At 48.2% G+C, this 13,867-nt stretch overlaps 1 protein-coding gene across 1 annotated transcript in view; it reads right to left on the bottom strand.

The window, feature by feature from the left end:
- Window positions 1-13,867, bottom strand: part of LOC122692770 (carcinoembryonic antigen-related cell adhesion molecule 3-like) — a 57,129-nt gene that overhangs the window by 29,727 nt on the left and 13,535 nt on the right. The window contains exons 7-10 of the mRNA XM_043900598.1: window positions 9,829-9,957; window positions 7,397-7,522; window positions 6,143-6,499; window positions 4,669-4,953 (exon numbers count right to left, since the gene is read on the bottom strand). Of these exons, the coding sequence (XP_043756533.1) occupies window positions 4,669-4,953; window positions 6,143-6,499; window positions 7,397-7,522; window positions 9,829-9,957 (897 nt within the window). The remainder of the gene's footprint in view (window positions 1-4,668; window positions 4,954-6,142; window positions 6,500-7,396; window positions 7,523-9,828; window positions 9,958-13,867) is intronic.

Here is a 13,867-nt window from a genome sequence, read left to right as displayed (position 1 = left end):
TGGGTACCAGGTATGGCTGCCATGAATATGCACCTGTAAGGTGTCTTACAAAAGTGTGAGTTCCTGAGTCACGTCTGACTCATTGTGACCCCATGGACTGTAGCCCGCCAGGCTCCTCTGTCCATGGGATTTCCAAGGCAAGAATACTGGAGTGGGTTGACATTTCTTTCTTCTGGGTATCTTCCTGACCAGCGGATCTTCCCAACCCAGGGATCGAACCCGGGTCCCTTGCATTGCTGGCTGACTCTTTATCATCTGAGTCATTGGAGGTGTCTTATGGTTGGCACTTAAATGATGGAAGGCCCTCTGAATTCACTACCCCTTTTCACAGAGACCACCCTTCACACAGGTTTCCAGTAGGAATATGAAATCAATCCCAATTCTGTGAGAAATAAATTTTTTTGCGTGATGGGTGACTTTCAACTCAAGGGTTCCTTGCCAGCTTTGCAGCTATCTCTTAGAACTGCACTGCAGCCTGAAACTTCCTCCTTCCTAGGGACCCAATGTGCATCCTGCTCTGAGGACCCTCCCAGGCTCCTCCCACTCCTGCCTCACTTTCCTTCACAGGCATTTTCCACAATGAATGTCTTAGATGTCTAATCCCATCCTGGCCGCATCTCATGGAATGAAAACTATCATACTAGACATGAAACCTTGTACTCAGCCCCCCTGTTTCCTCTCTTCCATATTTAGGAAGTAACATGTTCCTGTGGATCTTTGTGCTTTCCCTCCCCACATATATAACACCTTTTGTCTGTTTCTTCTTTTTTACTTCAGTGGTCCTCACCGTTCAACTCAAGACTGAAAATCAGTGCTAATGTGAGCTTATGATGTACATACTCTGTGCCAGGCTCTGTGCTATATATTTGCCAAATATCTCATTTAATTCATATAATAACCCAGTCAGATAGACATTATTTCCATTTTATAGATGGAAAATCTGAGGTTTACAGTGGTGGAGAACCTAAAGCCATGTGGCTAATGAGATGTGGATCGAGAATCAAGTCGTCCTAGGAACACCTGACTGTATACAGCCTAATGAAGTCGAGAAGATCCCCTGGAGAAGGAAATGGCGACCCACTCCAGTCTTCTTGCCTGGGAAATCCCATGGACAGTGGAGCCTGGTGAGCTATAGTCCATGGGGCCTCAAAGAGTTGGACAGGACTTAGTAACTAAAGCAGCAACAACAATGATAATAGTAATAATTATAGCAGCTAAATTGTTTGGAAAATGTTCCCCGTGTGGATGTTTTGCTAAGGGTTTAGTTGAATCTTACATTAAATCTGTGAAAAAATGCCAGAAAGAAGGTTCTTTTATTACAGTTCTCCCTTGAGGACTCTGAGGCTCAGAGAAGTGAAGAATCTTGTGCAAGAATTTATAATTGTAAATGCTTATATTAAAAGAAGGATCTCAAATCAACAACCTAAATTTACAACTTGAGGAACAAGAAAAAAAGCTAGACCCAAAGCTAGCAGAAGGAATGAAATCATAATAATGAGATTGGAGATACATAAATTAGAGAATGAAGAAACAGTAGATAGACTCAATAAAACCAGTATTTTGTTCTTCAAAAAGATTAACAAAATTGACAAACTTTAACTAGATTGACTAAGAAAAGAAGAGAAGATTCAAAGTATAAAAATCAGAAATGAATGTGGAATCATTACTACTAATTCTACAAAAATAATACAAAGTATAAGAGTACTAGGAATAATCCTATGCCAACAAATTGGATAAGTTCTGTGAAATGGACAAATTCCTGGATACATGAGAGCTACCAAGATGTAATCATAAAGAAATAGAATATATGAACAGACGTACAAAGTAAGGAGGTTAAATAAATAAAACCATTTGAAAAAAACCCACTAACCTTTTAGGATAAAACACTCAAAACTAGGGAAAAAAGGAAACCATCTCAACATAATAAAGGCCATATATAAAAATCCCACAGCTAACACCACCCTAAACGGTGAAAGAGTGAACATTTATTTTCTGAGATCAGGAGCATGACAACAATGCCTGCTGTTTCCAATTCTATGCAAAATAGTATTGGACATACTAGCCAGAGGGATTAGGCAAGAAAAAGAAATAAAAGACATCCAAATTGCAAAAGAAGAATAAAATTATTTCTGTTTGCAGTTGACATGACCTTATATGTAGAAAATGATAAAGATTTCCCAGAAAACTGTTAGAACTAATAAACAATTCATCAAAGTTGAAGGAAACTAAATGAACATGTAAAGATCAGTTGCTTTTATATACAATAAAATATTCAGAAAGGAAGTTAAGAAAATTTTATTCTATTTTGATATGAAAAATAATATCAAAAGAACAAAATACTTAGGAATTAACAAGGAAGGTGAAAGATTTATACATTTAGGAATTGTAAATAAGCACTAATGAAAGTAATGAAAGAAGATGTAAACAAGAGGAATGGATAAAGAAGATGTGGTACACATATGTACCATGGAATATTACTCAGATATTAGGAGAATGAAATAGTCCCATTTGCAAAAACATGGATGGACCTAGAGAGTCTCATACTAAGTGAACCAAGTTGGACAGAGAAAGACAAATATCATATGCTATCACTCGTAAGTGGAATCTATTTTAAAAAGTGATACAAATGAACTTATTTACAAAACTCAAACAGACTCAACATATTTAGAAGACAAACCTATGGTTACCAAAGGGGAAATGTGTGTGTGTGGGAATAAATGAGGAGCATGGGGTCAACATGTACATACTACTATATATAAAATAGATAACCAACGAGGACCTACTGTATAGCATGGGGAGCTCTACTCAATATTCTGTAATAATCTATATGGCTAAAGAGTCTGGAAAAGAATGTATATATGTATACGTGTAACTGAATCACTTTACTATACACCTGAAACTGACACAACATTGTAAAATATACTCCAATAATTTTTTTTAAAAAAAGAGACAAATGGCCAAAAAGCAGATGAAAAGATGCTCAACATCACCAGTAATTAGGGGAATGCAAATCAAAAACACAGTGACATATCACTTCTCACCCTTTAGAATGGTTGTGGAAAAAAAAAAAAAGCAAACAGAAAAGAGGAAGTGTTTGCAAGGATGTGTAAAGATTCCAACTTTTATGAATTGCGGGTGAGAATGGAAAACACTATAACCACCGTGGAAAACTACATGGCCGATCATCAAACAGTTGGACAACTGCCATTTGATCCAGTGATTCCATTGCTGGTTGTGTGCCCAAGAGATTGAAAGCAGGAACTTCCCGAGTGGTCCAGTGGTTAAGAATCCACCTTCTAATGCAGGGGACATGGGTTCAATCCTTGGTCTGGGAACTAATGTCCCAGATGCCTCGGAGCCACTAAGCCTGAGAACAGGAGAATCCATGTGCCACAGCAAGAGAAGCCATCACACTGCAACTAAAGAAAGCCTGCACACCAGAATGAAGAGCCCGCACGTTGCATTAAGACCCAGCGCAGCCATAAGAAAAAAGATCAAAAGCAGTGATTGAACAGATACTTAGACACCCATGTTGATGGTAGCATATTCACAAAAGGTGGAAACAATTTAAAAGACAATCAACTTATGAATGATCAAATGTTGTGTATACATACAAGGAAATATACTTCAGCCTTTCAAAGGAATGAAATTCAGACATATGCTATAATATGGATGGGACCTTGAAGACATAATGCTAATAAGTGAAATAAATCAGACCCAAAGGGATAATTATAATGTTATATGATTCCACTACTTTGGCCATCTGATACAAAGAGCCAACTCATTGGAAAAGACCCTGATGCTGGGAGCAGGGCAGGAGGAGAAGGGTGTGACAGAGGATGAAATGGTTGGATGGCATCATCAAACTCAATGGACATGAGTTTAAGCAATCTCTGGGAGATGGTGAAGGACAGGGAAGTCCGGTGTGCTACAGTCCACGGGGTTGCTAAGAGCTGGACACGACTGAGCGACTGAACTATAACATGATTCCACTTATACAAAATGACTATCATAATCAAATTCATAGAGACAAAGAAAGTAGAATGGTGTTTGCCAGGGCTTGAGGTGGGGGACTTCTAGAAGTTCTTGTTTAAGGGGTACAGAGATTTTAATAAGATGAAAAAGTTCTAAATGGATAGTGGCAATGTGAATGTACTTAATGCTACTGATCTGCAGTCTTAAAAATGGCTAAAATTATATATTTTATGTGTTCTTCACATTAAAAAAGTGGTAACAGCAAAAAACAACAACAACAAATCTTGTGAAAGTTACACTAAAATGCTAAACCCAGGAGAAGAAACTGTATTTGATTCAGAGATTGAGCTGTTACTCATTCTGCCACCTGTTTACTGTGTGCGTGTATTCAGTTGCTCGGTTGTGTCTGACCCTTTGCAACCCTATGGACTGTAGTCCGCCAGGCTCCTCTGTCCATGGGATTTCCCAAGCAAGAATACTGGAGTGGCTTGCCATTTCCTCCTCCAGGGGAGCTTCCCAACCCAGGGATCAAACCTTCGTCTCCTGCATTGCAGGAGGATTCTTTACCACTGAGCCACCTCGGAAGTCCTGTAGTGGTCTTGTTTGATATTCTGCCCACTGTGACCTCTCTCCATTTTCCACACGATTGTTAGAATAATCCGCAGAGAAAGATATAGTATAAGGCAAATGGTCACTTACATTTCACATGCAGCCTGAGGGGGTCACTTTTGCTGGAGTTGCCCCTGTTGGAGACCTCACACTGATAATCCCCGGTGTCTTTTCTGCTGACAGGGTCTATGGTGAGGGTGCTATTGTCCAGGGACAGTGTCATCCCCCTTGTGAGGAGGAGACTCTGGCCTTTGAAAAACCAGCGTATGGAGACCCCAGTCTCATCTGTGAGGCAGGTCAGGACCACGGGACCCTCATGTTCTGCGACTGTGGTGTTGCTGGCTTGGAGGGAGGGCTGTGCCACTGGGTCTGTGGAGAGACAGAGGGGTGACTGCTGAGAGTGGGTCAGGGGCCTGGGCCATGCTCCCTCTCAGAGATCTCAGCCAGCTCCGGGCCCCAGTGACCTCTGTAAAGGTGACCTAGAGGATGGCCCTGAATCTGTGATGAAGGAATGGAGTCTCTCTTCATTGATGATCTGTAAGGAGAGGACTGTCCCTCCTCTCTGACCCCCAGGTACCCTGGGATGACCCCTGACCAGTCTCCCTGGACATCTCTGTAGTATCAGCACCGGGACCCTCTTCTCAGCCCACATGTCTAACATCCTCATCATCAAGTGGAGTTTGTTTGTTTTTTTTTAAGTTAACTTTCCTGGACATTTTCCCACGATTTTCTTTGACTATCAAAAAATTCAGGGACTTCCCTGGTGGTCCAGTGGCTAAGACATCACACTCCCAATGCAAGGGGCTCGGGTTTGATCCTTGGTCCGGGAACTAGATCCCACATCCTGAAATGAAGAGTTTTTGCGCCACAACCAGAAGATCTCACATGCCACAACTAAGACCCAATGCAGCCAAATAAGTAAATAAAAATACCTAAATTGAAAAAAATTCAAAAACCCAGCCTAGCCTACTCTCTATGCTGAGTCTCAGGGGAAGGACTGGACTCCACCCCTGCTCAGGCGCGGCTCTTGGGGCTGAGCCCTGGCCGATGACCTGCTGAGAAACCTTGGCCTCAGGGAGCTGGGAATCATCCTGCCCAGTCAGCCCCGACTGGGAGGCCAATACCCACCAGCGGCCCAGGTTCTCCGTGGTCGCTGGAGCCGGGACCCTGGGACAGGGTCTGGGGAGGGGCTTCCCTGTGGGCCTGAGCTTCTCTGTGAGGATCCCTCAGGCCAGTCCCCTACTGAGTCCTGCAGTGTCTTCCTCAGGGTCATGGTCTCAGGGAGGGACCCGGGGGGGCTGGACTGAGAGTTCTCTCCCTCTGCTGAGTCCCTCCCATCAGACCATCCTTCTTTCTGCACAGTGTCTGCAGGGTCCAGATCCCCTGAGTGGAATTCTGACCCATTGGAGTTCGTCTCCACTGTGTGTGTCCTGCACTAAATGTTCAAACCCCAACATGGCACATAATGTAGAGGGAGATGGAGGCACCATCCGGGTCTGTCAAAGCAGAATTCAACCGCTCCCCACCCCAACAACCCGAGCTAAGAGGAAGCACTCACGGTGTACGTGGAGGCTTCCAGTCTGTCCTGTCTCTAAATCAAACTTTAAAATGAGCAGGGTGTAGGATCCTGTGTCTTTCTGGGTGATGTTCTGGATCAGCAGGGTTCCATTGGGGTAAAGTGTCTCCCGACCGCTGTGTTCAGGCCCATTGGTAATTAAATTAGTGGCTACTCCGTATGATGCAATTAGCTGGATGGTTTCCACCCTTTCTCCTCTGTACCAGGAATAGCGTAGAGTTTTCTCTGTCACGTTGTGGGCAAGTAGCAGGACATTGGATCCTTCTGCAGCAAGGGGTGGCACCGTTTCAATAGAGAGCTGGGTAGTGGTGGGCGGGGTCCAGAAAGTTAAGAGTGAGGCTAGGAGGGAAGAGAGAGAAATCAGTTAATATTCTGACCTGGGTGGGGGATGGGGAAATGGTGCCCTGGGTCCTAAGCTGGTCTCTTCATCCCTCAAGCCTTAGTGTGTGTGTGTGTGTGTGTGTGGTCAAGCTTAGTAGCATGACCCCCATCACTTCGGCCCCTCTGGGCTCTGTTCTTCCTCTGTTTCCCCAGTTTTCCCCCGGCTCACTCCCTCGCTGCCCTCACACAACTGCTCACACTCAGGGGCCTCTTGGGAGATGTCCTTCCCTCCGACCAGCTGCTCTAAAGACCCTTCGTGTTCATTTCCTGACCCTTCCCTGCTCCATTTCCTGCATGACGCCTGTCAGAAACCTGACAGCACATTCTAGATCTCTCTGCTTGTCTGTCTTCCTCCCCACAGAGTGTAAGCTCCGTGAGGGCAGGGGCTTGTCTGATCCTGCTTGAAACGCAGTGCCAGGACCAGGCTCCAGACATTGTACCTGGGGATGAAGGAATGAGGGGTCCCAGGAATTCACAGCCTGGTTTTGTCAGTTTCTGAGGGTGCTGGGTAAGGACAATGTTTAGTGTCACGGTTAAGTGTTTTTCTGTAGTGACACCCAGACATAAGTTATTATTATTGTCATCAGTTTTCAACAGTTACTGCTCAGTGAAGAATAACTTGTAAAAGCTACACTAGTTGAAGTTTTCCTGCCCCTCACCAGTTCTAGTTCATGGAGCGTCTCCTGTGGCTGAGCCTCCGGCCCTACCCTCCCTGCTCCCCTGTCCTCTGCCCTCAGGTCTGAACAGAAGCACTCTGTCCCCTCTCAGAGCCCCGTCTCTCCCAGAGATCCCACCCAGTCTCCTGTTCTCCCTGAAAACTGTCTCTGCCCACTCCCTGAAAATTGTCCCACTCACCTGCCAGCAGGACCCTGTTGCAGGGGGCGCACCTTCTGCGGGCAGGGCCTGAGGGGGGCTCCATGGTGCCTGCTGTCTGCTGCCTCTCTCTCTCTGTCTGTGAGGAGAACTTCTGCTCCAGAAAGGCTCACAGGCACTGCAGTCGCTGTGTGAGCTCTGCCGTCCTTCCTGCTCTGTGATAGGCTTGGCCCTAAGGAAGGTTCACTTCGCTAAGTCACGTGGACCGGGGGCGGGGCCTCACTGTCAGTTGACTCCCGCTTCCCCACCTCTCTCATTCCGCCTGCCTGCTCTGGTCTTCGCTCTTCCCTTTCTGTTACATTTCAGTTGCCTGGGAAGCGCTGCTGTTTCTGCCTTTGGCAGCTTGATTTCTCACCCTAGACACACACACACACACACACACACACACACACGTACGCAGTTTCCCCCACTGTTGGGGAGAGTACCTCCCTGGGGCTCCTGTCCTGGGCGTTACCCCGTAGGTCTCAGTTGGGGGTGCAGTCAGCCTCCCCGCTTCCACAGTCTCCAGCCTCATGTTCTCCTTCTGGCTTTCCCCCGCAGAGCAGGAGCCTGGGGGGTGGGGAGGAGGTGCATCGGGAACTCTTGTCACAGGGACGGTGTCCCCACGGCGCATGGGAACCACCTGTGGAGCTTCATGAAGACTTTGAAACCCCAGAGGGACCTTAGGAAAGCTGCTTCAGCAGCCACACAGGTCACATGCTTGCCCAGCCTGGCTGAGACTCTAGAATGTGGGTTGGGAGCAGCCTCTCCCCAAAGTCGATGCACAGGGAGGGTCTGCAGATCCTGTTAAAATGTAGAGCCTGACTCAGCAGGGTGGACCTGAGAGTCTGCATCTAACAAGCTCTCAGGTGATGCTGACCATACTGGACTGTGGAGCACACTTTCTATAGCAAGGCTGATAGTGACAAGTCAACTGAGAGGCCGCTGCACTCCCCCCAGTGTCGGCCTCTGCCGTGTTCTGGTCTGGGGTCTGCCAGCATGACACAGAGACCCCAGGATCTCCGAAGCAGGGTATTATTTCCCTTTGTAACACTGGTGTAACACTTCCCTGGTGGCTCAGCTGGTACAGAATCCGCCTGCAATGCAGGAGACCAGGGTTCAATCCCTGGGTGGGGGAGATCCTCTGGAGGAGGCCATGGCAACCCACTCCAGTATTCTTGTCTGGAGTATCAGATGGACAGAGGAGCCTGGCGGGCTACAGCCATGGGGTCGCAAAGAGTCAGAGGCGACTGTCACGTTGAGGGTCTTCCCAGGGTTCTCATAGGCTGTGTGAAGGTTGTGTTCTATTCCCATCAGAAACCTCCAGAAAAGGACTGAGGGGCTGGAAAGGGGGCGTGAGTAACGCCGGGTGAGAGGGATCCTCCTTCTTTCTCCTTGGGGGTCCAGTGGAGCCACAGCTTCCAGGGTGTGGCCTGAAGGAATAGTAGTTGCTAATGGTGTGAAGTGGGCCCACGCCTGGCTGTATGGAGGCGGTGCTGGAGTCCAGTGTGGGGGGCGTGGAGAGCGAGGAGGACTGTGGACTGAGGTGACACCGGCGAGGGTCTGACTGCTGGTCAGAGGGAGGTCTGAGACCCTTGGGGAGACTCGAGGCCGTGGAGGAACTCTGCTGCCCTCTGGTGGACAGGGCAGGAAATGCAGCCATCCCCCAACCACGCGGTTCTGCCTAACCTCATGGATTATCGAGGGTCTTTGTTGCTGTGTCGGAGAAGGCAATGGCACCCCACTCCAGTATTCTTGCCTGGAGAATCCCAGGGATGGGGGAGCCTGGTGGGCTGCCGTCTATGGGGTCGCACAGAGTCGGACACGACTGAAGTGACTTAGCAGCAGCAGCAGCAGTTGTTGCTGTGAACGGCCTTTCTCCAATTGAGGAGCGTGGGCTTCTCATTGTGGTGGCTTCTCTTGTTGCGGAGTTCCCTGCCTGAATTTCCTTATTATTAGTAAAAAATGAAAATGTTTTTTGTACTTTTGGTCGCGCTGGGTCTTTGTGGCTGCACTCAGGTTTTCTCTCGTTGCGGTGAGCAGGGGCTACCCTTCGGTGCGGGGCACATTGCGGTGGCGTCTCTGGTTGCGGAGCGGAGGCTCCAGGGCACGCGGGCTTCGGCAGCTGTGGCTCTCCGGCTCAGTAGCTGTAACACTGAGCTTAGTTGCTCTGAGGCGGGTGGGATCCTCCCCGCCCAGGGATCAAACCCGTGTCTCCTGCATTGGTGGGTGGATTCCCAACCTCTGGACCACCAAGGCAGCCATGGATGGTAGTCTGGGCACAGACGTTTGCTTGCAGAGAAGGCAGATCTGTATCCAGAGTACCTGCCTGTCCCAGTAAGAAGAGAAGGCTGCCCTTTTATCACAGAGAAGGTTCACTGTAATCAGCCTGCCACCAGGTAACTGGCTGATCACCCTGGGGAGCAGTGCCCTACCTGAGGCCCGGCGGGTCTCGGGGCTGACAGACTGGGCCCTCAGCGGTGGCTGTAGCCAGGTCAGCCTTGGTGAGTGGAAGTCTGTGTTGCTGAGTCCACGTATGACTTGCAACCTCACCGCCGTGGCCACTACATTGGTGAGCCCACCAGTCGAAGGCAGGGGTAGCTGGGGAAAGAGGCTGACTGGGGCTTCCCTGGTGGTCCTGGTGTTGAAAATCTGCCTGGCAGCACAGGGGATGTGGGTTCGATCCCTGGTCTGGGGCAACTAAGCCCGTGTGCCACAACTACTGACCCTGGGCCCAGAGCCCACGGGCTGCAACTACTGAGGACCGAGCACCCTAGACCTTGTGTTCTGCAACAAGAGAAGCCACTGCAGTGAAGAGGAGCCCCCACTCACTGCAACTAGAGAAAGCCCGCGCACAGCAATGAAGACCCAGCCCAGCCAAAAAAAAGTAAATAAATGTTTTAAAAAAAAAAAAGGAGGCTGACAGGTGTCCACAGAACACATCATTCTATCCACTTGATTATTTAAATCTCCTGCTGAGGTGAACAGTGAGCATTCAGAGAGGTTTATCCATATATTTCTGCCCCAGATCTCCTTGACACCAATTTTCTAGTCATGTTCTTAACCAAATCCCTGACGGCCCAGCCAACCCATTGGCCACAGCCCGTAAATCACTGTATAGTCACACCTCTGGCCATTCCTCCTTCCAAATGAAATGGACAGTCAGGTGCCCTGTCTGAAGTTCCTTCCCCTGCCCTCACCCCCCCAGAGGATTTCTCTTCACTCTGGCTTTCAGGGAAGTTTCAGAAAGGGTGTGTCGTGCTGCAGTTTTTCCCTTTCACGTGGTGTCTGCACATCAAGCAGAACTCTCTGTAAACTAGCCTCAAGATTTCTCTTTTGCCATTGATTGATCAGCGGGACTTCTCCAGGAGGCCACAGGTGTGGCTCAGAGAGAGAGGCCATGTAACTGGAGAGGGTTCCATGGTTCTTGGGCTACTACTTCTTTGTTAATAAGTTTTGGCTGCGCTGGGTCTCTGTTGCTGTGCCCCGCCTTCCTCTAGTTGTGGTGTGCGGGCTTCTCGTTGTGGTGGCTTCTCTTGTTGCAGAGTACAGGCTCCAGGCCCTCGGCCTTCGGTCCTTGAGGCCACAGGTCTAATTGCTCAGAGGCATTCGGGATCTTCTCATACCAGGGATTGAACTCATGTCCCCTGCCTTGGCAGGCAGATTCTTAACCACTGGACCACCAGGGAAGTCCTGGGATTATTATTCAAAGATACAAGTCAGGAACAGGCTTTCCAGGTGGCACTAGTGGTAAAGAATCCACCTGCCAATACAGGAGACATTAAGAGACACAGGTTTGATCCTTGGGTCAGGAAGATCCCCTGGAGGAGGGCATGGCAACCCATCCCAGTATTCTTGCCTGGAGAATCCCAAGGACAGAGGAGCCCAGCGGGCCACAGTCCATAGGGTCACAGAGTCAGACCCGACGGAAGGGACTTTGCCTGCACTCACGCATAACTCGGGAACAGCCAGATGCAAAGAGGTATGGGGACAAGAAGGCAAGGCATGAGGAAAAGAGTCAGACATGACTTAGTGACTAAACAAGAATATTCCATTGTATATATGTACTACACCTTCTTTATCCATTCTGCTGTTGATGGCCACAGAGGTGGCTTCCATGTCCTGGCTATTGTAAGTAGTGCTGAAAAAGATACATACACCCCAAGGATACTGGGGCTTTAAGCTAGGAATTGACTGAGGGATACTGACTCTTTTTTTTCTTGATTTTATTCGCCTTTTGTTCACTTGATTTAGAGCTCTTTCATGTATATGGGTCAAGTAAGAATTTGTTAGACTTCCTGTTTCTTTCATTTCAGTTAGCCAGTGCCTTTGTTCTCTGTTGAGTCAGACTCTTCTGATGGCAGTATTGACTCTACTGTCCATTAAGGGAGCATGGCCCACCTTGCCTTTGGTGATTAAGTACTGGCTAAATAGACATGAATTTGAGTGAACTCTGGGAAATAGTGGAGGACAGAGGAGCCAGGTGTGCTTCAGTCCATGGGGTCACAAAGACTTGGACACGACTAAGCAACTGAACAACAAACGCCTCTTAGACCTGCTGCCTCTCGAGCCAGTTACCCCCATTGCATTGAGGTTTCCCACTTCTGTGGCAGCGGTTCCCACTGTAATTTCTGAGCTCCAGAGAAGAGCCATCGCAGAGCTAGCTCTTCAAGGCTGCTGGGGCTTCCTTACAAAATCATATCTCAATGTCGTGGTGAAAGCTGTGTGCTCTGAACTCTCCCAGGGTATTGCTGAGAAGGACTCAAATGATAAATCCATACAGCATTCCAATCTAAGTCTTTGGATCCCTGTCTCTGAGTAAACGAAAGAGATGGTAGCTTTTCTGAGGATTGGTGTGTTCTGTGGGATCGTCTGGAGCTGACACTCATGGTAAAGAACCCATGTGCCAATGCAGGAGACATAAGAGATGTGAGTTCGATTCCTGTGTGGGGAAGATCCCCTGGAGGAGGGCATAGCAACTCACTCAGTATTCTTCCCTGGAGAATTCCCATGGACAGAGGAGCGTGGTGGGCTACAGTCCATGGGGTCACAAAGAACTGGACATGACTGAAGCGACTTAGTATGCATGCACAGACGCACATGGTGTCTTTTTCCCCCAGAGCCTGGACTGAAGAGGCCAGGAGGGCTCAGGGCACTGGAAGGGAACAAGGAGCAACTGTTCATGACATGTCTACCACCTGTGGTTGCTTCTTCCTGCTCATATTTGTGTGGACATCAGCCAGCCCCATTTTCCATGTCCCTTCCTGCATTTGCAGAGGAAAAAAGTTGGAGAGCTATCCGTGATCCCTCGGTCCTCAGCGCAGCATGAGCACACCCAGAGCCATCTTGGTTGGACAAGGGCCTTTTTTTTTTTTTTTCCTTTTTTAAAGCTCTCCTGTACTATTCTACTCTTAAAAATTTACTTGTTTAATGTGGCTGTGCCAAGTCTTAGGTGCAGCACCAGGATCTTCCATCTTCATTGCGGCTTTCAAGATCTTCAGCTGCAGCACTCGAAGTCTTAGCTGCGGCATGAAGGATCTAGTTCCCTGACCAAGGTTGGAACCCAGGTCCGCTGCACTGGGAGCAAGGAGTCTTAGCCACTGGACCACCAGGGTGAGTCCCAGGGTAAAGATTCCTGTGAATGTCATCCTTTCCTGTTAATATCTGCCCCCAGGACAGAGTGGACTCAGAGTTACAGTTGAATTTCTGCTGTGAGCCCATTCCCTCAAGCAAAATAAGAACAAATGAGGGCCTTCCGCCATGAAGCCCTGTCATTCGTCCCACATGAATGGGTTGACCAGACTACTTCCAGGTGATAAAAGCTAATTTTTAGGGGTGAATTCTGACACCATTGATGCATGTGTGCTAAGTTGCTTCAGTAGTGTCCGACTCTTTGGGACCCTCTAAATGTTAGCCCACTAGGCTCCTCTGTCCATGGGATTCTCCAGGCAAGAACACTGGAGTGGGATGCCATGCCCTCCTTCAGGGGATTTTCCTGACCCAGGGATCGAACCCTTGTCTCTTACATGTCCTGCATTGGTGGTTGGGTTCTTTATACCACTAGCACCACTTGGGAAGTCCAAGGCCATCAATTACTACTGCCAATTAAAAAAATAAAGTATTTATTTATTTTATGTTTGGCCGATCTTCATTGCTTCACAGGCTTTTCTCTAGTTGTGGAAAGTAAGGGCTCTCTCTCTAGTTGTGGTGGGTGGGCTTCTCACTGCAGTGGCTTCTCTTGTTGCAGAACACAGGATCAGTAGTTGTGGCGGATAGCCTTAGTTGCTCAACGGCATGTGGGATCTTCTTGGACGAGGGAATCAACCAGTGGCCCCTGCCGTGGAAGATGGATTCTTTACCGCCAGGGAAGTCACCTATATACTGATTTTAGTGCGGCTTCCAGTGGTCTTGGGATGGAGGCACCACAGCAGAAGACAAGGGGAAATCAGGGGCTGAGAAGGGGAAAGCCAGCAC

The sequence above is a fragment of the Cervus elaphus genome, chromosome 4 (assembly GCF_910594005.1).
Source record: "Cervus elaphus chromosome 4, mCerEla1.1, whole genome shotgun sequence".
Taxonomy (NCBI): Eukaryota; Metazoa; Chordata; class Mammalia; order Artiodactyla; family Cervidae; genus Cervus; species Cervus elaphus.
The sequence above is the reverse complement of the archived record's forward strand: the minus strand, read 5'-3'. Positions and strand labels throughout refer to the sequence as shown.